At 40.7% G+C, this 25,112-nt stretch overlaps 1 protein-coding gene across 2 annotated transcripts in view; it reads right to left on the bottom strand.

Annotated features, from left to right (window-relative positions):
* The window catches only part of ano2b (anoctamin 2b), an 84,762-nt gene that overhangs the window by 47,008 nt on the left and 12,642 nt on the right, over positions 1–25,112 (bottom strand). For both annotated transcript variants that reach the window (XM_037760878.1, XM_037760879.1), the window contains exons 4-12: positions 24,479–24,862; positions 9,714–9,812; positions 8,328–8,479; positions 7,822–7,876; positions 7,663–7,714; positions 3,232–3,287; positions 2,996–3,043; positions 2,210–2,274; positions 546–680 (exon numbers count right to left, since the gene is read on the bottom strand). In XM_037760878.1, coding sequence (XP_037616806.1) covers positions 546–680; positions 2,210–2,274; positions 2,996–3,043; positions 3,232–3,287; positions 7,663–7,714; positions 7,822–7,876; positions 8,328–8,479; positions 9,714–9,812; positions 24,479–24,862 — 1,046 coding nt within the window. The remainder of the gene's footprint in view (positions 1–545; positions 681–2,209; positions 2,275–2,995; positions 3,044–3,231; positions 3,288–7,662; positions 7,715–7,821; positions 7,877–8,327; positions 8,480–9,713; positions 9,813–24,478; positions 24,863–25,112) is intronic.

Genomic DNA, 25,112 nt, shown 5'->3' on the forward strand with positions numbered 1-25,112 from the left:
GTTTCCTGTGAATCTGAACTAACCAAAGTAACACAATAACAAACAAACTAACCGATCGAGCGGTGTTCTGGGAGGTAAAATTACAGTTCCAGATGAGGGAACTGGAAGTGCTAAAATGCTAGCTCATCTCCTGGTTTTAGGACTCGATCCTGTAGCACTCTGTAGCTGCCTAACATCAAGGTAAAGCGGTGAAAATATTCTATTTGACGCTAGTGGCTTATAGCTGAAACGCGTTTGTCTTTTTGCCCAGAATAAACTAAGAAGGACCCTTTATCTGTGAGTGGCGATGATGTGTTTCTTCTCCAAACGTGTGGCGTGCCGACCTTCATCTACTGTAGGTAATACACTGACTATGGGTAAGTACCTCATACAACCCCACTTCAAAACACCCAAACTATCCCTTTGACATCTTCGTTAAAGTCAGGGGAAATGTCACATTTGTCCATGTCCATTGTTGTCAATTGTTTTCACCTTAATTCAACTGAAACGTGGGACTTTGCAATAGTTTTCTCCCACAGATGAAGCTGCGGTGCACTTTGTAGTACCTGGGTATGTTGGTATCCACCGTTGCCACCCCGTAGCAAAACACAATGATTCCCACGATGGAGGCCGGTATCAGCAGCTGAGTGTAGACACCGAGCCACGCGAAGTAGAGTCCGATCTTCTCCCCGAAGTACTTCCTGCGGGGTCAGAGGTCATGGATTAGGAGGTGAAAGTGTCAGAACAGACTGTGTAGACTTAAGCAGCATGCAACACAGGTGTGAGAGTCCTCATGCTGTGTTTGATCCTAAAATAGAGCAAGAAGCATGCCAATGATTTATTCAGGTTTGTTTACGCTGAGCTTTTCACAAAGCACTTTCTTTCAGGTGTGTGTACGAACATGGACTTAACTCTTAACCCTGAAAACGTGGTTTCTAACTAACATTAAATATCCATTACATTACGTAATATGCAAGATTTGACCTGGCAACATAAGGAAACAACCCCACATCTGTGAGCACATTTTATACATCCTGAGTGGTGCACAGAAGTCTGTGACATCACATTTTGCCAACTTTAAGTCAATGAGAAGAGCACAGACTAAAACAAAAGAATCTCTCATAGAAATATATGGAAATAAAAAAAAAAAATGTATATATATCATTAAAATATTTTTTATACTGTGTCATATGAACCTCCACAGGTGAATGCACATCGGTAGATCCTCGCTCGTCTCTTGTATGAAATGGCTGTATTCTCACTGTCCTGCATTATTATTATAATCTAGGGTAACCTGGTTGTGTGTCATCCATACACTGCTTCACCACCTCCTCCTCTCCTCAGTTCTCATGCATCAGCTCTGTGTTGTTTACTGTGTTACTGTGGATGCTTCAACATATGTTGATGTTCAAGTTTGCTTTTCTAAGATCAGGGTTTCTGCACCATTGCAGCACATTTTTGTGCTTCGTAAAAAACTACGTGGAGAGCATCCAAACGAGCCGACGCACGAAATGAGAGTGAGTCATCTAGCAGTCAACTGGTTGTTTACTAATGCGCCGATGTTACGCACTGATAAAACGATGTTCAGTTCTCTGAATCTGACATACAGAATATGATTTCACAGGGCAAACACTGACATGAGAATCAAATATTCAGATGAAGGCTGTGGTATGTGTAAATAATAAAATAATTCTTCAACTATAGAAAGTTTCGTCTAGAGCTTTTTGGGTGTTATCTATAGTAATAATAATGATGTAAAATCGCATAGTATTAAATCATAAAGACCTGAAAATTAGTGTAAAATGTTGTTAATAACTATTGAAAATAAATGATCCTGGCCATTCAAATCAAAGCAAAAAACATGAAAGTCGTGCAGCATTTAGTATGACATCATTATAGTACAGACTGACTTTCTCTCAGCACCCCTAACTCAAAGTTAGCGGTCGTAATTGCCAAAGAGGGCAAGAAGGAATCCCTCTATAAGAGTCTATAACTTTGAAGATAACCACTTGATATGGCTAACTCAGACTGCTGAAGCTGGGATCAGAGAATAAAGTCTGTTCGTGAACTACAATAACCATAATGCACTGCAACATCTGTCTAGTTGTAGTGTGTCTTTCGCTTATCAGCTGCAAGAAGTTTATGACCGTTAACCTTGAGTTGCAAATTAGCTGAAACAAAAGCATTTAGTTAGTTAGTTCCATCGTGGTGCTGTGAGTGGTCACGTTACCTGACCAGATCAATGGGCTGGTACTTGTAAAATGCTGAGTATCTGGCCCACTCGTCATGCAGAAGCTGGCAACAGATCAGAAAAGAGTCAGTGTGGGTGTGTGTGTTGTCATCTTGTATGTTTACTAGTTTTAAATCCTCAGAGGCAGAGCTGATCCGGAGGCAGAAATAATCTGATTGGTTGAGTTTAACCTCAGCGGATGAAGTCAAAGAACTGAGTAACATCATGGATAGATATTATGAAGCCAACAATAAATGATCTGCTTTAACAGTCATGATTATGATTGAACGGAAAGGAGAAGTTGCTTTTTATGGTTTTCATTTATATTTTTTTTGCTCCGACAACAGCTTTTGTTTTGCTCCGTCCTTTGAAATGCAAGTCAGTCAATGGATTTTGTTTTCTGCCTTCGGCGCGGCTCTGCCTCTGAGACATGTTTATTAAACTTAAACTCCAATCTGTGGCAGTGTTACACAGATGGGAACGAGGAACACTCCCAGAAAAGAAACAGGAAATGAAGATGACATAGATGAAACTATAGTTTCAAAAAGTTAGAGGTCATGTACAGTCAACTTTTAGATTAGAGATTTTGTCTTTTGGCTCCAGCGCTGTATCACATTAGCAAGGTCACTTTCTGAAGAACTAGAGCAATGGTAGTCTTTTTGTGGTTTTTCATTAGACAGACAAATGAAGAGGAGGAGGAAGAGAAGCAGAGGGAAGAGTAGAGTAGATGAAAAGAGCTTCATCTACTCTACTCTCCAGAGAGATGAGAGAGGAGTCGTCGTCTACCTGTCTGTCGCTTCTCTCCTCGAGGTCTCCGATGACCTTATAGTCACCCTGAGGAGAGAGAAGAGAAGAGAAGAGAGGGTGCAACTGTGTTACAAAAATATAATATGCCAGACACAACAAAGCTTTGACTTCGATTCCTATTTCAAGTAAGTTTCCATTCTCTGCAAACTGAATACTGTAGTGAAATAAATTGAAACCAGACAGCGTCTACTGGGAATTCCAAAGCTCACACTTACATCGTGAAGAGGGAAGGAAGCGTCGTACACTCCTTTAGCTATCAATGTGCTGATGCCTGTGAAAGAGAGAGAAAGAGAGAGTCATAAGACAACCCTGAGGGAGTATTTGAACGTCACTCTGAGGTGCTTTTCCTCCTCCTGCCTCGTCATCCGAATCACCATTGAATCCTTAATGTACCTTTTATGTAAATCACATACTGTACTGCACTGGAGAGAAGTCACTATGGAAAACAACCTTTATTTGTCTTCAGTAGTAGTTTGGGCTGAAGTTTTAAAACCAGAAATCTAAGCAGCTGGTGAAGTAAGAGTTGAGTCACTGGCATTAAGTGAGCGACTTTTACACCAAATGTGCTCCAAGATGTGGCGTGAAATGAAGTGTTAGCCGTCGTAAAAGAGCACCTTCTGTTATTTATTTTACATGTAGTGCTGCACACGCCTCTGTTGGTTTGATAATTCATTGATTTCTGAAGGATGAAATTCATCTTCTCACTAGTTTAGATTCCAAGTTTTGGTCAGTAGCATGGTTTTGAACCAGTTGGCAACTTCCGGGGACTGAGAAGTGAAGCCAATGCTGAAGTGCCTTAAACTTGCATTCTTTCTAACAGCCAGCAGGGGGCGACTCCTCCGGTTGCAGAAAGAAGTCTGATTGTATAGAAGTCTATGAGAAAGTGAGCCTACTTCTCACTTTATTACCTCAGTAAACTTTGTAAACAAAAGTCCCCTCACCTTAATAAAGTAGTAATTTCTACCAAAACCACATTTTTTTTCGAAAAAAGCCAAGATGGCGATGGCAAAAAGCCAAGACGGCGACTGCCAGAAGCCATGATGGCGACAGCTAAAAGCCAATATGGCAACTTCCAGAAGTCAAGATGGCGACGGCTAAAAGCCGAGATGGCGACTGCCAGAAGCCAAGATGACAATGGCCAAAAGCCAAGATGGCGATGGCTAAAAGCCAAGATGGCGATGGCTAAAAGTCAATATGGCAATGGCTAAAAGCCAAGATGGCAATGGCCAAAAGCCAATATGGCGATGACCAAAAGCCAATATGGCGATGGCCAAAAGCCAATATGGCAATGGCCAAAAGCCAATATGGCGATGGCTAAAAGCCAATATGGCAATGGCCAAAAGCCAATATGGCGATGGCTAAAAGCCAATATGGCGATGGCCAAAAGCCAATATGGCAATGGCCAAAAGCCAATATGGCAATGGCCAAAAGCCAATATGGCGATGGCCAAAAGCCAATATGGCGATGGCCAAAAGCCAATATGGCGATGGCTAAAAGCCAAGATGGTGACGACCAAAAACCAAGATGGCAATGGACAGAAGCCAAGATGGCAATGGACAGAAGCCAAGATGGCGAGGGCCAAAAATGCCGAACTCGAGGCTTCAAAACTGCAGTCCACACAAAAATGGGTGATCTCACAGTGACTACGTCCACTTCTTACATACAGTCTATGTTTTGAACACACATCTTACCAATGTCATTAACATTATGCTCCACATTTCCACAACTATCTACCAATTCCAAAGGTATTTTTCCTGTAGTCACACTGGCTGAAACTCAGCCACCCTATCTGTTTCTGCCGTAGCAGTGTGTGCTGCAGACATCAGGCCACGCCCTGCAGCCATGCACCGTTATAACTCTGCTTTTTCAGTGTCAGACAGACTGGGATTAGGTTACGTAGGTACCGCTTTTAGTCTTTGGAAAATTTCATGTGGGAAGCGGCGGTGGCCTGACCTGTGAATGTTAGGACCGACGCTGACACATCAGATGACCTGGCAGGCGCACGCAACTGGCTCTTTCATCAAAGTAATTAATCAATTAATTATCGGCGCCTCAAAGGGGGGACTGGGGGACTTTGCAGTGATTAGCTGTGCTATTAATGAAACTCACGACCAACACACACACACACACACACACAGACAAATGCATGAATGCTCCCTCGACCAGCTAGATACAACCACAACTCCCAGAGGCCCCTGCTTCAATCTCTGCCTGACCCAAGATGTATGACCCACTTGTAGAGGAGATGGAAAGAGAGTCGAGTGGGCTCTCCGTGTGTGTGTGAGAGACAAAATTTATACACCAATAATGAAGAGGAAAGAGGAAAAAGAGGTTAAAGAGATGCAACTCTCATTTCTCTCCCCACTTCTTCCCCTGCAGCTCCATCGGTACCCTCTGGCTGAGACCTTCTGCTGTGATGGGGAAGCCAAGCAGACATATGGTGGACACTGGAAATGAAACGGGTGTCAGCTCATTTCTATATGGGGCTGATGGGATCTCATACATGCAAAAGCAGCTGCATGTCTTAAGAAATCTACATAAGGCAAGACCCAACATGAATACAGAGAGTGTCTTGCAGTACATTTAGATTTCCCCTAGGAGATGTATTCGTCTCTACAGTCGACACTGGTGGACCTATTTCTCAAGCAGGGTGAAATCTTACTGGCACAATCATTTCTTGTGTTTCTCACCCACTGTAATTGGAGTCTTTTGTAGCTGTTGTTTGTATAATTTTGCTCACAAAACCAATGCCACTGAGGTTAATTGCCAATCATCCCAGTAGACGTCTGCAGTTCAAAGCCACTTTCTAGGAACAGCCTGGTGGGAACGCGGTGTTGCTACAAAGCCAATAACAAAACGAATTAGGGTTAAATAAGATCTCAATTATCCAATCATCGCAATCCTTGTTTGGCGGCACTCCACTTTGCTTCACCTCCCCGCAGGCAATAATCAATATCACCTCCCAGTTCACCTGTGGTCTATCAAAGTCACGTCATATTTGAGAGTTTTCAGCGCAACCTTGAAGCTGCAGCCGACAGCTGGCTCTACCCTGCAGTGTCACAGCCAAACATGTTACACAAGTGTTCCCCTGAATCTGGTTTTACTTTTTAATCTTACCCTTAAAGCAGAAGTAGGCGAGATTGGAACAAATATGATTTTAAAAAGTTGTTTTTATAAAACGGGCACTATATCCTGACAGTAGTGCATGAGCCTCTGTGTCCTCCGGTGCTCCTAACGGCATCAGCAAGATCTCACAGACCGGAGGTTAACAACCAATCAGCTGATCTGGAGTCTGCAGAAATTGTCATAATTGAGAATTGTATTGAATGAATACTTGAGGAATGGCCAAAATCGTGGATTGTGAGGTCACAGTGACCTTTGACCACCAAAATCTAATCAGTTCATCCTTGAGTCCAAGTGGATGTTTGTACCAAATTTGAAGAAATTCGCTCAAGGCATTCCTGAGATATCACGTTCACGAGAATGCTCCAGATGGACGGATTATTATGATATAATAATACTATAGTTAAAAGAAATACTGTAAATTTTCTCTTTAAGCTTTTTGGGCAAAAAAAAACTTCACATTTTCTTGGAGTCCCCCAAATCCAATTTCTCCTAGTACTTTTATTCACTGCAGAAAATCATAATATAATAATGATTGGCTGATATGTGAATAAGGGGAGTACTGGCATTTATATTTTTCCACTTTAAGCAATGTTTTTGGTGCAAAAACTCCCAATCCAATCAAGTTTCAAGATACTCCAACCTCATATTTACATATTGTAGAAAGTGAGATGTCTTTTTTTATATTATAAAGCAGGTCTAGGTGCTATATAAATACTGTGAAAGTATCAAAACGCTCAATCCACAGAAAAATGCACACAGTTCGTATTCAGAAACTGTGCCTTTAAACGAGCCTTGCGTAAGGTTGTGATGTCACAACTATACAGTTGCCGTTAGAAGTGCTGTTAAACTCGGTGTAGTTGACACACTCACAGTGAGTCCCCGTCTGCAGTGACGCTGTAAAGACGATACAGAAGACCGGAAAAACAATCAGAGAGTTGGGCTTTTTCGAGAGGGAGTCTTAAAGAGACAGGCGCTAAAACGGAGCGTTTCAGACACAGGGTGAATACAGGTATATTCAGACAGACAGAATGAGAAAAATAAAGCGTTTTTTGCACATTAAATCATGTAATCATGTTCTAGTAAAAACCCAAAATACAAGTATGAACCTGAAAATGAGCATGATATGTCCCCTTTAAACTGCTTTTGACCTGAGGGAGGATAGTGCTAAAGTAAACCAGTGATCGGCATCACATCACATCCACTACAAAGGCTCATAAGTCAAACGAGGTGACCTCCAATGGGAGGGGGCAGGCAGAGGAGGATTTCAGATTGTGTTGCTGCACTTCCTGCTGCTTGCCAACAGAGGTGGATAGAGTCATCAATTGGTTTGTGCACCATAACGGAAAAATCATTGACGTTTGTCAGATGCTTAAGCCTGCAGCAAGCATATTAGAATAGAGTTCATCTAATGTCACCCGTCTAATCACTGACCAAGTCAAAGTGGACTGTACGTATGAATGTGAAGAGGGCTGGAAAAGGCACACAAACACATACTGTCTGGTACTGTTTGGTGTCCTCACCTATGGTTTGACAGGTCCGTACGCACACCGTCCGTCTCAGGATCTCGTATACCTACAATAAAACACATGGAAGAATGTCAGACTTACAAGGTTACAAGCTAATCCTGGAAAAAAAAAAAAACAATAAAGAGAATCACATTTAAATGAATGAACACTTACTATTCGGCCCCTCATGGCGTTGTCGAAGAATGACTCTTTAGATGTGATGTTGTACCTGAAAGAAACACAGGCAATGAATAAAAAAACTATATGTATGTGTGCACTTTCTGTGTGAACATCTTTACATCAAATGCAAACAGGCACATATCATAAACAGCCTTTTATTGTCATCAAAATATAACATTAGCATTTTAAATAATATTTAATGGTCTAATGGTCTGTCTCCATGTCAGTGAATTTAAACTACTGCTTGCAATCTGAGGATATATATATAGAGAGAGTGCTTGTACAGTCTCTGCTGTTTTCTTACAGTCATTGAGCTATACCAGAGGAATAAAGTCTCATAATTTTCCTTTTTTTTTTTACCGCGTTATCGAAATTGGGTATCGAGAATCGTGGAAATTCACTGGTATTGGTATCGACTACTAGATTTCTGGTATCGTGACATCCCTAGTCCTCACAAAGATACGAGTACTCGGCTGTGTGTGTGTGTCTTTGTGTCTCACAGGTGGAGTTTGTCCCTGGAGAAGCAGTGTGTGAGAAACTTGGTGCGTTCTTGGTCCTGATGCGGTAGTTTGGGCTGGAAAGGCTGGTTCATTTTCCTCCACATTGTGCTCATACTGGACCCAAAACCACTTTCCTCTTTCAGCTCATAACTCTGAAGAAACACACAACAGAGAATTAGTTTACACACATTGGACAACGGACACTCGTGGCCAAAGTGTCTGAGGAAAATATACTTTTCTAACATTGAGTGGTCCTGTAGAAATTAATATATTATTTAGTATGAACATCAGTGTTTCTGTATGATTGTTGAAACCTTACATTTGCCAGTGATGTTTTAGATTGCTGAAACATTTTCTCCTATCAAAGGCTACATCCACACTAATACGTTTTTGTTTTAAAATGCTACGTTTATTCCTAGCGTCCACCCTAAAAACGGAGACATTTGAAAACACTGCTGACGGCGTTTTATTTTGAAAACTCCAGGGTTGTGTTTTAGTCTGGACAGGCGGAAACGGAGACCTTTGAAAACGACGACGCAGACACCCACATTCAAGGAGAACTGAGATATAGCAATACAAGTGAAATACATGAATGTAGTCACAATGCAATGCCACACTCCAATTCTGAAGGTTTCTACTTTCTAGGGATATTTAACCTGTATTGGACATACAGAATAAGGAAGTCCCTAATATGGTCTTCCCCTGCAGAGCTAAACATGTGTGCATTGAGTCTTGAACAAGTAAATAGGCGTACCTAATCCAAGAGGTCACGTTGTAAACGCTCCAGGTCACAGGCTGTACAGTCAATCAGTGAGTCCGTAGCATCTGGAGGCGTCTCGGACAAAGAGCCTCGCTTATCTAATATATACTGTGTGTTGTTCCTTCTGTATGCCTCCAGGGTGTGTGTGTATGTTATGAGTGAGGTGTTTACTTCTTCCTCCTCAAGAGGAGACAGAAGAGCTACTATCGGTCCCTAGCCTCGGGACCAGTCAGCCCTAAATGTGTTAGTGACCGACATGTTGTGACGGGAGGCACCGAGTGTCCATGTGATTCAGTTCTAAGAGGTGGAAATAGCAAATTCCCCCACAATTACCGTTTGTGGTTAATTCAACATGGATAACGAATTACAGGCGTTGCTGATGTTGTTGTCATGATACGCAGGAGGAGAGCTATTATTCGAGCGATTTGCGAGCGGCGTGTCCAGCGGCGTTATCAGCCTTACGGAGCGGACGTTTGAAGGCACGGTTTGCACGGTTACTATGTTGTCTACTGTATGTTTCACTGCATGACAGATGGGACAGAAAGAATACACCAACAAACAAGGACTGTGCATGGACCCCAGAAACACAAATGCTAATCAAATGAAAACAGGTACTGAGATCTCACCGTCTTGGTTGGGACTTTGATCTTGAGGAACTCGGCCTCTCGACACAGCACCGGCCAGGGAGCATGGAGACGAGTGAAGGTGGGGCCGTGGGTCTTTAACTGAAAGACAAGCAAAATGTCACGTTAAGATATGATATAATATGGGCTGTCCTCGACTAAAGACATTCTTAGTTGACTAACACTTATATGATTTTGTCAACTAATCGATTAGTTAATCGACAGATCTGTAAAACTGAGTTTCTCCACAAAGAATCACACAAAAGCATCACTTTAAATCTTGTGTTTATCGGAGATGGGAAGAAGTCATTCAGCATGAATAATAATAAACATTTCTTCAAATGTATAAAGAAATGTGTAAAGAATACAGAAATAAATAAGTTCGGGGAATTAATAAGGGGTGAAATTCAAAGAGAAAATTGTGCCGAAATAAATAAATAAATGCATAAATAAAAAAAAAAATATATATATATAATAAATAAAAAATGAACGCAAAATTAGATAAAGAAATAATAAATAAAAAGTAAATTCAGAAATAAATAAATAAATGCAATAAATAATCAAAATAAATGCAAAAGATTAACAAAAAAAATACATAAATAAATAAAAAGGGAAAATTAAACAGAGGAGTAAAACAAATAAGGGAATAAACAAAAACATAAATAATAAAGAGGCAAATTAAAACAGAAATATCAATTTATGTCACCTTTTATCCATTAATTAATGGCTACATTTATTTGTAATATTATTTTTGCTACATTTAATGACATTTATTTACTTATCGAGTCATTTATTTATTTATTTAGTTTTGTAGGGATGTACCGATCCCATTAAAATTCCAGTATATATTGTATGTAGTATATAAACATAGAGCTGAATTGAATAGATCTGCCACATTGTCACCAGTATCTGATCCAGCTCTTTCAGTCCGTATCATCCTTGGTGCTTCCCCCGATCAGTTAGCCAAAGTTTTCTACTAAAAAGTATTTTTTTTATTCAGTACACTTTTGTGTTTTGGGAAATATATAACCATACTTCTTGGCTCAAACTACCTGCTGCCATACCAGACCATCTGTCAGCTCCGCTTTGCAATCCAATATAGTTGACAAGACCTCAATATGTGCTGCTCTTGCCTCTCAGCTGCTTTTGCCTCCAGACCTCAAAAACTGGCCTCTGGAGCTTCGACTCAACATTTCAGATTGCAACGGTATTCCACACTCCACACTTGGACTTTACATCTGAAGGAGGCACAGCCAATCCCTGCCATCAGCCTGACCCACTGAAAGGCTCTGGCCAACCGGTTTGGCCGGCAGCATTACTGGCATTTATAAAAGATGGATGTAGCCTCTGTTCCTAAAGCAAAGCCTGGAGCTGCTTTGTTGCTGCAGCCTGTTCCTGACACATTGGGTGCATTTTTCATCTCCGCCAAACAAACAGACAGAATGCATTTACAGTATGTTAAATAAAATACTGACTCATCTAACGCGTCCTGCTAATGAATCACTGCCCAGTGCCCACACTGTAATTATTATTTAACATTAAGATGCATTAGCAAAATTTGATAATTAGCAGCTCCAAATGGCATCAAAAGGTAAGTGATAGATGAATATCAGTGCATTAACAAACCCACTTCTGCCTCTCTGTAGTTGACTGATGTCGGGTACACACTGCACAAGAATCAAACTGACTTTGGACCCGATTCCCACCGGCTGACGATCGTCAGCAAAGCCCCGATTCTTTGATGGTTCTAAAGATATCTTTCCAGATATTCCTGTGGTGTTACGTATGTTAAGAGTGTTTTTTACATCCCCTGATCGGCTCGGAAGTCCATCCCGGCCCACTGATTTCAAATCGTAAATGTTAAACCTGATTGGATATCCTGTCCTGTGTGGGGAACCCGAGGACAGCCGAGGACGCAGTCACGTGGGAAAGAACGATAGCCAATTGAGAACCAAGCTGACTGAAGCGGAAGGACAACCACCGCCGTCATGGCATGAGCTAATGCATGAGCTAATGCATGAGCTAATGCAAAAGGCGAATCATACAGTAGTAGCAAGATGGACCTCAGAAATGGAGGACCAACTGGTTCATTTGTGGCAACAACACAAGTGTTTATTCATGTCACCATGACATCCATTCTCCGTGAATTTTCAGTACAAAGTAGTGCAAAAACTAACATTGCTAATTCTTCCTGCCCGTCGTCCGTCATGTTTGTTTACACTAAAGTCACGTTTCTTTGATCGCGACATATTTCACGAGATTTCAGTTTTTTTTTAGCCGGGACTCTTGTTGTTCATGAATGAATCTGTTAGTGTGTGGTGTGCTGTATTGGCCAAGGCGTTGCTCTCCACACACTACAGGAGCCAAACTGTTAAATTTGTGGTCTCTCTCACATTTTCAAAATCTGTTAAGATTTGTAAAATATTTTAGTGTGGGCCAGCCTTAAGGAGAACAGAAAACAAAACAAAAATTAAAGCTGCAAGGGGTAGAATTGGATTATAATAGTTAGTTTTATAAAAGGGTCACTATATCCTGACAGTAGTAGTCATGAGACAGGTAATCTGAAAAAAATCATGTCCCTCTGTGTCCTCCGGTGCTCCTAATGGCATCTGCAAGATTTCACAGACTGGAGGAAAACAACCAATCAGAGCTCCGAGCTGGAGCCTTGACGTCTCTGAGCAGCTGTCAATCACTCGCGAACTCTGATCAAACGCTCAAACTAGGCAGCGCTGATCAAATATGAATCAATATTCTGTTACTGTAATGCCTATTTCTCTCCTCAAATGTTCTCAGAAACATCTTGTAGTGTACTGTTTAGCTGTTAAATGAGAAAGTTTGTGACCCCGGCAGCCATGTTGAGATCTGCTGAGGAAATACAAAGCACCGCCCACCAGCAAGAGCACAGCCAATAGGAACGCTCTCTCTCAATGAAATGACCTGTGATTGGTCAAAGTCTTCCGTCACTGGCTAGATGTTTTAAAGCCTGAAAACAGAGCCATGAGGAGGTGCAGAAGTTTCTCTCAGAACACTTGAATTACAACATGCTGAAAGGTTATTATGGAATTTCTTCCCAATGATGCCAAAAACGTGTTGCCTACTGCAGCTTTAATTGTGAGCAGCGGTGAAAACTGTTCCTCCAAAGTCTATCTAGCCATTATGGAGCTGGTTTGCGGTGTGAGTGCGAGTGTAAGCAGAAATGAAAGCGAGCCAGCAGGGGACGACAGCCAGGTAACCTTACCCTCCTCAGACCCCCATCAGCTTCTGCGAGAGAGAGAGGGGGGGGAGTGAAAAGAGAAAGGTGGCATGGCAAATGATGGAAACCTGAAACGATTCCCTTTCTCCTCTCTCGACTCCTACTCTCCTGAGATCTTTCACTCCCCCCCATCCTCACATATATTACTGCACCTTCTGCTACCCGCTAGACACTGTTTCACTGACTGATTGACTGACTGGCTGACTCACTGACTGTCACTCTTGCTCCTCTTATATTTCATTATCTTCTCCCTCACGCACATCCACACTGTCCTTTGTCCTCCTCAGGGACACAGTGGAGCGTAAAGCCACCTGAGCTTTAGCGCTCTTTTAATACAATATATTTGTTACACAGCATACGTATGTATATTCACTACGACTGTCGATCAACTACAATATTTAATCATGATTAATCACATGATTGTCCATAGTTAATCGTGATTAATCACAAATTAATCGCACATTTTTATCTGTTCAAAATGTACCTTAAAGGGAAATTTGTCAAGTATTTAATACTCTTATCAACATGGGAGTGGGTAAATGTGCTGCTTTATGCAAATGTATGTATATATTTATTATTGTAAATCAATTAACAACACAAAACAATGAGGGATATTGATCCAGAAACCCTCACAGGTACTGCATTTAGCATAAAACAATATGCTCAAATCATAACATGGCAGTGTGCTGACTTGACTATGACTTGCCCCAAACTGCATGTGATTATCATAAAGTGGGCATGTCTGTAAAGGGGAGACTCGTGGGTACCCATAGAACCCATTTACATTCACATATCTGGAGGTCAGAGGTCAAGGGACCCCTTTGAAAACGGCCATGGCAGTTTTTCCAATAATAAATATATACATATATTTGTATAAAGCAGCATATTTATCCACTCCCATGTTGATAAGAGTATGAAATACTTGACAAATCTCCCTTTAAGGTACATTTGAACAGATAAAAAATGTGCAATTAATTTGTGATTAATCAGGATTAAAGCTTCAGTAGGCAAAAAATTCCATAATAACCTTTCAGCATATTGTAATTCAAGTGTTCTGAGAGATAATTAGACTTCTGCTCCTCCTCATGGCTCTGTTTTCAGGCTTTAAAAACATCTAGCCCCGTGACGGGAGACTTTGACCAATCACAGGTCATTTCAGAGAGAGAGAGCGTTCCTATTGGCTGTGCTCCGGCTGGTGGGCGGCGCTTGGTATTTCCTCAACTGATCTCAACATGGCTACCGGGTCACAAACTTTCTAATTTTCCAGCTAAACCATGAACTACAAGATGATTCTGAAAACATTTGAGGAGAGAAATAGGCATTACAGTAACATAATATTGATTCATATTTGATCAGCGCTGCCTAGTTTGACCGTTTGATCAGAGTTCGCGAGTGATTGACAGCCGGTTCTCATGGACGGCAGACTCCAGCTCGACTCTGATTGGTTGTTTTTCATCCAGTCTGTGAAATCTTGCAGATGCCGTTAGGATCAACGGAGGACACCGGAGGAACATGATTTTTTCAGATTACCTGTCTCATACATGTACACTACTGTCGGGATATAGCAACCGTTGATCGTGATCAGCCTTTCCACCATCTGCAGTCACCAAAAACTCTTGCTTGCCCTCACAACCTGACCTGGTGACTCTAAACGTAAATTTGTAGAGAAGAAAACTGACTTCATGGTGATTATTGTACTGTCACAAAATGAAGAAATTAGCAATGATTCACTGATGTTATGAAATGCTACCTCATCCTTTTAATTTCACATCTACACCTCACTCCCCTTCCTCACTTACTTACCCACCTCCTACCAACATCCATTATATTCTACCCACTTGCTCACATTCATTTCTCAGATCTCTCGCCCCCTTTTCCTTCCTCCTCCCCTCCCTTCCTTTTTATCGCTCCATCAAAAAGCAGGGGATATAAATACCTTTCAGCCGGGAGAAGGTTAATTAGTAGAGGGATTTCCAATTAGCTCTTTATCTCTGTAGGGGGGGTAACTAGGACGCAGCCGGGGGCGTCTTTGGATGAGGATGGGGGGGGAGACGGGGCATTGAATATGAGAAGGTGATCGGTTGGGCGACGGGATGGCGGGGTGGAGAGTGAGGTGGTGAGCGGAGAGAGAAATTGAGTCAAGAGGATGGAGGAGAGTGGATGGTGAGGATGAAAGAAAGACAAACGAAAACGGAGACACACAGAGAAAGACTAATTAAGACAAAGACAATAGAGAGATACAAAGAGAAGAGGAACTCAGCGTGGAAGGTGGTTATTAGTGGAAGTCATTGAATTGGGTTAAAGGCTGTAGGGGGGTGGTGCGGGGGGTGTTGACATTACAGGAGCTCCTCCAGACCTGCAGGTGGTCGGATGTAGGGATTAACCTGGATGTACTGACTGGAGATGTACTCGACAACTACAGGCGACCTGTTGCATCACACAAACAAACATCTTATCTGATCGTTTGACTCGCGATATTATGTAAAGCATTTCTTTTTTTAATACCAGGAGCAGCTACAGGTTTCTGCTGCAGAGCTGCAACACAACACACTCAGAAGAAGTGACGACTTCTAGTCTACCGCAGAGTAGTAGAATGTAATTTCAAGACTTTGGGCTCATCCCTAATAAATAATGATGGAGTTTGGCGTTACCATAGTAACAATTATGGTTACACTTCATCTTGAGTGTTTTATGACCCGAATCTCTTGTGAAAGGCAGCCTGCAAACTTGTTTTTCTGCTGCCTTCCGATACTGTCTGCATTGGGAAATGTGTTAGTCTGTCTATATGTGTTAGCCTTATAACAGACACAACTCTTTCTAGGCAGAACCTGGCCTTTACCAGCAAACATGTGACATCAGGAAGATGTTCAGATCATGTCTGTATGACGTCCGTCAGTCCAGACCCACTTTTGGGTGGACGTGCAAGTTGGGTTCAATATCTAGATGTCTGACTAGGACCCCTTTTGGACGTTTTTTGTGGAAGTGCAACTCAGGTTGACATCAATAGTTGAGCGTTACAAAAGATGTTTAAAAAAGACGTCGCAAAAACTTTCATTCTGGCTCCTCAGTGGACGTCTTTTGGACGGTCGACAGAGACGTTAAATTGATGTCTTTTGGACGCGTCTTTGCTCAGTGTGTTCTCTCTGAGTGCATTCTGGGATGGACTCCAGCCACCCCTAAGCATTAGAGTGGTGCAGGAATGAGTCCTAAAACACAAAAATGAGTTATCATTTTAGCATTTAGTTCCCTCGTCTGGAAGTCAACGGGTTTTCTGATTGGGTTTGAATGGATTTTAACGTTCTGTTCTATAAAATCCGTCAGTAAATATCCCACTGATGTTGAAGCTTTTACGTGTCTTCAAAAAGGCTAACAAGTAGCTAAATGAGACCCCACTAATATATGGTGACCTGATTATTTATTATCTGGTATGATCATACCCGGTTATAGTATTTGAAACAACTATCTTTTATAAACTTTTATTATTTTAAAGAACTACTGTCTCACACTCAACATGTGAATCTAAGCACGTTCATGCATGAGTGTATGTATGATCTGTGTTCTATGCGTGTATGTATATATACATTGTGATTTTGGTATGTTGAATGATGCAGTGGCTTGGAGCCCAAGACCTCGGGACAATATAAATCTTATCTTATCTATATATGCCCTAGTGGCCACTCACGGTACTGTAACTATTAAATCTCTAGCAGCCCAAAAAGTATTTTCGTCATAAACCACCATTATAAAAGAGACGTCTGTAGAACTGTTCTCAGAGCCTAAGCTTAACGTCATCCCAATGTAAAGTCTATGGGGCCGGAAAAGCACTAATGTGCATGTGCAGTGAGCTGCAAACAAACCTGGAAGTTAACTTTTTTGGCTTGCAGTATAGTCTACTACTAGTATGTACTAAAATATAGCCATGCCCCTGAGTCAATAAGAAAATATATTGCTGATTTTGTTTAAAAAAAAAGCTTCCACCTGAAAGTTTCATGATACTAACATAATATTCCAAGTAATTTTGTCCTTGTTTCAAGGATAATTTCAATAATTGCACCATCTATCTCTGATATTTACCCTCATGGGTTCATATCAAGGATTCTCCACAGCATCAGAACTGTTGCAGTAATTGCCTGAAATGCGTTTCCCTCCAAGAGGCACACTCAGTAATCATTAGTATTATTACATTATTGTCATTTCTCTACAGCGCAGTGGTGCAGCAGGACTTGAGCAGGCAGGTTGTACTACATACAGACGAGTGTGCTTCTCTTCCTCCCCGGCTGCCTGTAAAGCAATTTGTGTGGAGAGAACGATTCTCTACCTGAGGGAAGTCTTACCGAACAGTTAATCCAGCTCATTCTGTTTCCCAAGCCCCCACAGACTGAACTCTTCACAAGTCCCAGCCCCACTCCTTGAATTAACATCTTGCTCTGATTTAATTAAAAGTGTTCTGTAAGAGGATGTCCCCAAGAGATCGAAGGTCAACTCAATAATCCTCCGACGCAGTCAACAAGTTTGACATTTATGCTCTTTTTTTTTTTGCCTAGCATCCAATTAATCTGAAGTCAAACAGGTTGGACACAAGTAGGAGCATTTAGGTCGGTACAATGCACACATTCATTTTAAAAATACTTTGGGTTTGTTGCTCATCTAAAGGCCATATCTAATGTGTTTAACATGATTCATCTTACTTTTTATGAAATTACCTTACATAATCCAATGGTGAATTTAATCTCTATAACAATGGATTAGATTCGCTCATGTATAACTAAAATTATAATAACACACTTACTGTATAAGCTCTACATTTATAACTGTCTATAAAACTATTTAAAAAAGATATATTTTTTTACTTTTTAGTAGCAAAAATTGAATCAAATATTCTGCTTCAATCCATATTTGTTGGCATTTAGCCTTTCAAAAACCTACTGTATTTGCTCTTCCGCTTACTGCACACAAAGGGAGGCACACAACTGTATTAACAGGGAAAACAGGATGGGAACCACTGCTCTATAAAGCACATTATTAATTAATAACATAATGATTTGTTGGCGTTTAGCCTTTCAAAAACCTACTGTATTTGCTCTCCCGCTTACTGCACACAAAGAGAGGCACACAACTGTATTAACAGGGAAAATAGGATGGGAACCACTGCTCTGTAAAGCACATATTATTAATTAATAACTTAATAATTTGTTGGCATTTAGCCTTTCAGAAACAACTGTTCAAAAACCTTGAACCTTTGCTCTCCCGCTTGATGCACATAAAGGGAGGCTTGCACACCTGTATTAATGGGGAAGTCTATAGCAGCAATTTAACGCCACCATAAATTACATTTATTTAACCACAATAACAGAACATATATTTTGACTCTAACACTATTATAGTAAATCAATTAAGTTGTTACAAAAAAAAGATCATATTATGTATCTGCATTCACTTTGCAAATCCCTCAAGACGTCATAATTTTATTAATGTTGACGAAACTGACGAGTTATATAGAAAGTTAATTTAATAAAAAAAAAAAAAATAGCAATTTAATACACTGATTGACTTTATACAAACTGATGATTGTGTTTGAGGATTTTGTTTTAAGGAAAACAGGTTGCTCTCTAAAGAACATTAATAATTAATAACTTAATAATTTTGTTGGCATTTAGCCTTTCAAAAACAACATTTTCACTGCTGTCATTTTATTTATGTTGACAAAACTGACAAGTTGTATAGAAAGTTGATTTAATGAAATAAAAAAGCACTGGTGGGAACACTGCTCTATAAAGAACATTACTAATTAACTACTTAATAATACTGCAGTGGTATTGCTATGCTAAACACTGGTTAAATAATGACGTCTAGAACAAATTAAGCCTTGGGAAATGTCAATTTACAGGGGTCATTTTCGGTTATTGAAGTCCCTCAAACTGTCTGAATAATCATTAATGTAATTGCTGCCACGTTTTCCAATGTGCATCTACAAAATCACAATGTCATGATCTCTGTTGACCTGGTCGTCAATAACAGCTCTAATCATTTTGTTGCTGAATGGTTGGGTCATTCAAGGCCACATTTTCAACCTACAGTGAGAAACAAAGCCAAACTGAGGAGTCCTGTTCAGTACGCTAAATATTTTTAAAATGCTAAATAGCAGAATTGGGGTAAAGTGAGATTTGAGGTTGATCAATCAGTTATCCAAGCTCATAGATTAACTATAATCCCTCAACAAGGACTACATGTGATGTTCCTATAAAACCAGCAGGTCAGCAGTTAATGCTTCCTGTGATGATGTAGAGAAGTTCATTCATTTCAAATTAGAGAGAGAGAATCCGTTTCCACTACATCATTCTGCTGCAGACATATTCCTTTTTTTGGACGCTGGTGCTGCACGAACTTCATGAATTATAATCAAAGTTTAATTTCCTACATTAATTTACTATCTGCTCACAGACCAGGGTGACAACACGCATTACCGTTTTTCTGATTGTATCTATATGAGTGATTAAGTGAGCGGAAAACCTGCAGTTATTATGAGACAATGTTCCTACTCTCTGCCAGCACCTCCTACAACCACATCTAGCTGATGGAAGGAGTGTAATTATGTTTGTCAGTCATATTGTAAGAGTACCCCTGGCTCCATTCAAATGAGGGATATTGGAACGCGAGTCTTCCTCTTTATGCTGGCGGCAGATTTCGATCTACCCCTCAATCCATGAGATGAGATAAGGAGCTATCAGTCAGTCAGCTAATCTCATCCTGGCTTAGGCTCCGTGGCCACACTGTCAACAATCTGATTAATACTAGCCTGCAGACCGCACACACTGCCAACTGGATGCCAGCCAGCGCACACACACACACACACACGTCAGCACAGTCACATGTATTAAGCAAAATAGGCACACACACAAAGCAAACACTAATACTTTGGTTTGACAATGTGAAAGTCCTCCTATCCTGCATTTAAATAACTCATCCCTGAACAACGACTACATTTATACGCACTAAATATTCTGTTTTTTGCCCTTATTCTGAAAAAGACAATATTCCTACTAAGCTGTTTACATGGCTAATGAAAATTAATATTCCACTAATATTCCTCCGTGCATTCTCCGATTAATGTAACCGGTGGCAGACTTGTTCGACCGTGCAAACACAGCCTCCCTCTTTTTCATTCCTTCTTGAAAAGGTCGGAGTTGCGATATTTGCACGTATCAAAAAAACCTGTCGTTATTCAAGTCTTTCATAATGTTTAAAAGTAAGGTGCATTTCTCCTGTTGTAGGGCTGAGACGATACACCTATCTCCCGATTTGATACTATCACGATACTTGGGTGCCAATTCGATATGTATTGCAATTTTTAAGTATTGCGGGATTTAACAATTCACAAAATTGCAAGACCATTGCAGCTTCCAACAGCTGACACTTCACTTTCCCAAATGACTCCTCTTAGTGTCGGAGCCAAAGTGCAGCAGTAGTTCATTTTGGTAACAAGTGGATCTTTAGCAATAACTACAATTGTACAACTCCGTGGCAGCGAACCTGCAGCCCCACTACAAGAACACAGAGCACGCACACTGAATGCCAAGCGCCTACAACACACACACACACACACAATCCAAAAGCAGGACTGACGTACGCACTCTCACACGCAAGTACCGGTTGCTATGTAACACACAATCACAGCGAAGCGATTTGTACATGACAAAACAAAATTACCCGTTTCAGGCTTAATTAGAAAATCGATACAAAGAGGTCAGCGCGGCAGCTGTGTTGGCGACGGCGAAAAAGACTTTGAGGCTGCCAGCTCGCAAGAAACCGTCAGGCCCTCGTGTGGATTCAGACACCAAAATAAACAGAATCCCACTGGTGGAAGACACTAAATAACAGAAACACTTCACATGGAGTAAAAGCTGAGTTATAATCAGTAAACTGCCTTTTTAGCAGCGCTGGTCATATATAAAAGAGATCAGAGAAGTAGGTATATCTTATGAGAAGATGCTTTTCTGAGTTCAGTTCAAATGCTCTGAGCTCCACAACTTTGGTCTGATCTTGGTGATGTTCAGTCACCAGTCTTTACAGTTTCTATAGGATCAATACAGATCCACACTATTGGCTGTAAACGTTGTTGGTTCAAGGTTTCCTTTGTCCCTCCAGCAAGTGTTTCTGGATGAAGGAACAAGGCTGAATGACTCATCAGACTTCTCCATTGCTCAGGTTTGCAGGTTTGGTACAGCCTGCACCAACTTATGTATTTTTTGTGTGTTGCCCTGGATACAAGCTGTTTCCGACACAGGACTCTGCAATTCTTTAAAAAAAAAAAACACTTAGCGGAGAATTTTCTATCAGGACTGTGTCCTCCTATATAGTGGACAACAATGCATCATGAAAAGTAGTGGACAATGATGGTTACAAAAATGGCAAACGGACGAGAGGAGAGAGAGCAGCGCGATCGAGACAAATCCAATCAGAAATTGTGGCACGAAAATAATGTTTAATGTGAGCAGAGCGGCGCATCACAACAAAAAACGCCATAAAAGTACTTTGTATTTATTAATTTGGGAAAATTATTGAAGTCAGAATAAACTGCTGTCATAAAGTATGGTGCAACAAGGTGCAGATTACTGCCCATTGTTTGTGTTTATCCATAGTTTGCGTCCAAAATTTCATACTAATGCGCTATTTAGTACGCAAATTGCATGCTATTTCCGGTGAAATATTACCAGAACGCTGGACACGGCGGCATAATATCCCAAAATACAATGCGGTAGCGATGACAACGTTCGTTGTCAACGCTTCGATTTAAGTATAAGTATAAGATTTCACTTTGCTATAGGCGTAATATATATTTTAAATCAGTTTAGACTTTGATTCTCACAAATCATCGTTTTGGTCACATGAGGTTGGCACGGGTTACCATGGTTACCAGCAAGGAGGCTCTCAGGAAGTGATTATGTAAATTACTGCTCAGTGCGTCCGAAAAGAAACATACTACTGTTTATGACTGAAACTTGAGTGTACTATGGAGCTTTTCCACTGAACAAACTGACCCAGAAATCAGAGTTTGGTGATATTGTGGATGGCCACAGGAAAATATATCATATTGATATGATCTTATTTCACATTTGGTGGTTGAGAAGAAATGTTTCGTTCATGTGCTTTAACTGAGTAGGCTTGTCTGTATATCAGATGCTATTGGTACACACAGTACAGTTGGATGTATTTCTGAGTGCACCACTGCACAGTAGATACATAAGATACTGTACAGGTGAATATCTTCCATGATTGTGCCCGCACTTTGTTTGCTCTAAAGCTGACACTCAATTTTACATGGTGTTTCCATTATTTCGTCCAGCAAGGTGACTAAGGAAGGCAGAACAACCTCGGTACATAAAACATAAAAGGGGAAATAAAAGCTACATTTCAAAGTTGAACAGAAACCTCCTTGTGACACCCGGCTCTCGCTGGTGTAATAGTCACCTTGAATCCTTTACAACACATCGAGTCTCACCCACATCTTTCCTCTTACCATCTGAGCCGGGTTCCTATGTAGGCGCTCACCTTAAATAGCTCAAGATGGAGTTACATCAGATCCTGTGTCAGGGTTTATCTTAAAAATCCTGGAAAAAACTGAAGCATCTAGTGTGTGTGTATCAAACCACAGGCTGCTGGTTGATGTCGGAAATTATACTCCTGATTCCTTCTCCAGGTATTGTGATCAAAAACATTAACCATCTAGATTAAAACACAACGCTTCTTCCAAATACCAAACAGTTTGACATCTTCATCTGCTAACTGACCAGTGAAGGAACATGTTTGTGGTTTTGTACACATTTGACCATTACCTACTAATGCTCTATAGTTTACTTAAAGCCGCAGTAATCAATGTTTTTAAATTATTAATAGATAAAAATGACTTTGTGTAATGGGAAAATTGCATCTCAGCAGGACGAATCCACAGAGAATTAGCTCTACGGAGCACTTTAGCTTCTTTCAGCTCATTGTTTTGGTTTCAAAGCCAATTCAGGTCCACTCAGCGTTATTTCCAGCAGCAACACACAGCTGTTTTCAGCTAAAAAAAGCTCTAATTAGCTCTAAAACAGAGCTAAAAGGAGAGTTAATATTAGACTTACATTTGTAAACAGCACTTCAATGCTGACGCTGCTCTGTGTCTGCAGGAGTCTGCTGTTTTAGTTGTTTCTTAACATGTTCACCATATCAACTGAGGTGAAAACGGCGATGTTAACAGCTTGTTACGCAGCCCTTAAATGGCCGAGACAAAAATCAAATAAAGCAGGTTTAACTGTCGACTATTAGCTAATGTCAAGACGTTTGTTCAAATTGCTTGTTTTTATTACACATTTTATTAGAATCTTATTGTCTTCTTTGTATATTTTATTTGACTGTCACAAGTTGAGCCTGCCTGAAAGCCAAAGAAAGTCTCATTGCTGCATACAGGGCACTGGAACACAATAAAAAGCTTCAACCTTGAGTACAGTGGGCTTTTACATTAATAAATAAAATGTGTTCCTACCCTCCATAAAACAACTGGTGTCAGACCAAGGTTGCTGATTAGGAGTTTTTTTTCTTTGAAAAATGGTAATGATAGTTTTTCCTCAACAAAATGTTGCATAACTTTGGCGCATGGCATGGATGGATTCCTTAGGTTTCCTTTATCTTCACTCTAGCTTTAAAGGTCCCATATTGTAAAAAGTGAGATTTTCAGGTCTTTTACATTATAAAGCAGGTTTATGTGTTATATAAATACTGTTAAACTATCAAAACTATCAATATATGGAGAAATACACACAGCCCGTATTCAGAAATTGTGTGTTTGAAACAAGCCGTTAGGATTTGTGTCCATTTGTGATGTCACAAATATACAATATTTAGACCATCACACGGTTTTAAACATTCTAAATGTGTCTCAGTTTATTTCCTGTTGCAGTGTATGTAAATAACATCAGCTGACAGGAAGTAAACATGGACCTAAACTGTTGCCTAGCAACGTAATTCCGTTGAAATGCATTAAAACGGAGCGTTTCAGACAGAGGGTAAATACAGGTATATTCAAGCTGACAGTATGATGAAAATAAAGTTGTTTTTTTTTACATTACAGCATGTAAACATGTTCTAGTAGAAACACAAAATACAAGTATGAACCTGAAAATGAGACATGATATGGGACCTTTAAAACTGAACCCACCACAGCCTTAAAAATCAAATTGCATTAATGCATTAAAGAAATGAATGGCATTAAAATGCGTTATTATCACGTTAACTTTGACAGCCCTAGTTTTAATAGTTTTTAACTGATAGTATTAATCGGTTCAAATTCGTATTGTCGGTTAGTAACAGTTGATTATTAACATCCCTACTTTTAATCCACCAAAAGAAGATTGCTCACCAAAATCATCACTCTCAACGGCATGACCACATAATAATATAACTATTGTAGGTGTCAGTATAGTGCCCTCGAGAAAACAGGAAGGGGAGGACATAAGCATGGCCATACATGCACACTCACCTCTCTGTCTCTCTCTATCTCCAGGCCGGCCTCCAGCAGGTTTGCTTCAAACTCCTGTCTGATCAGACGCATCTCGTGGTCGGCGGGCTCCGTTAGCTCGTTCCCTCCCAAGCCTCCGAGCTCCATGAACACGTCGCCGGAACTCGCAGCCTCGCCTCCCGGTATGCCTCCTCTTCCTGCCGCCACATCCGATTCCACCGAGGGAGGAAAGTTGCCATTGGAAACGATGGATAGCCTGTCGTGCGAAACCGAGAAGCTGGCGCGAGATCGTATGGAGCCGTGCCGTCGCTGGTGGAAGACCAGAACGTAGTCAACTTTCCGTCTGCCGTCGTAGAAGTAAAGGCCTTCCCCGCTGCCCTGAGGGCTTGAAGGTGAGCCCACGACCTGTAGGGAGCCAAGAGACGTCAAAAGGGAATGTAAAAATATACAGGAAGTACTAGAAACTGCTGTTAGATAGAGGAAACCATCATCTACAATAATCATGGCAAGGCATCACAATCAATTTAACAAATGCACATTGTTTAAAGAACCTTTACGCAGCAGCGGAGTTATGTAATAACCGTTTGAATGAACTTAAACATTCACTGCACTGTCAGCACACGCAAACAGAAGTGGCTTTTGGCAGGTTCTCAAA

The sequence above is a fragment of the Sebastes umbrosus genome, chromosome 23, assembly GCF_015220745.1.
Source record: "Sebastes umbrosus isolate fSebUmb1 chromosome 23, fSebUmb1.pri, whole genome shotgun sequence".
Lineage (NCBI taxonomy): Eukaryota > Metazoa > Chordata > Actinopteri > Perciformes > Sebastidae > Sebastes > Sebastes umbrosus.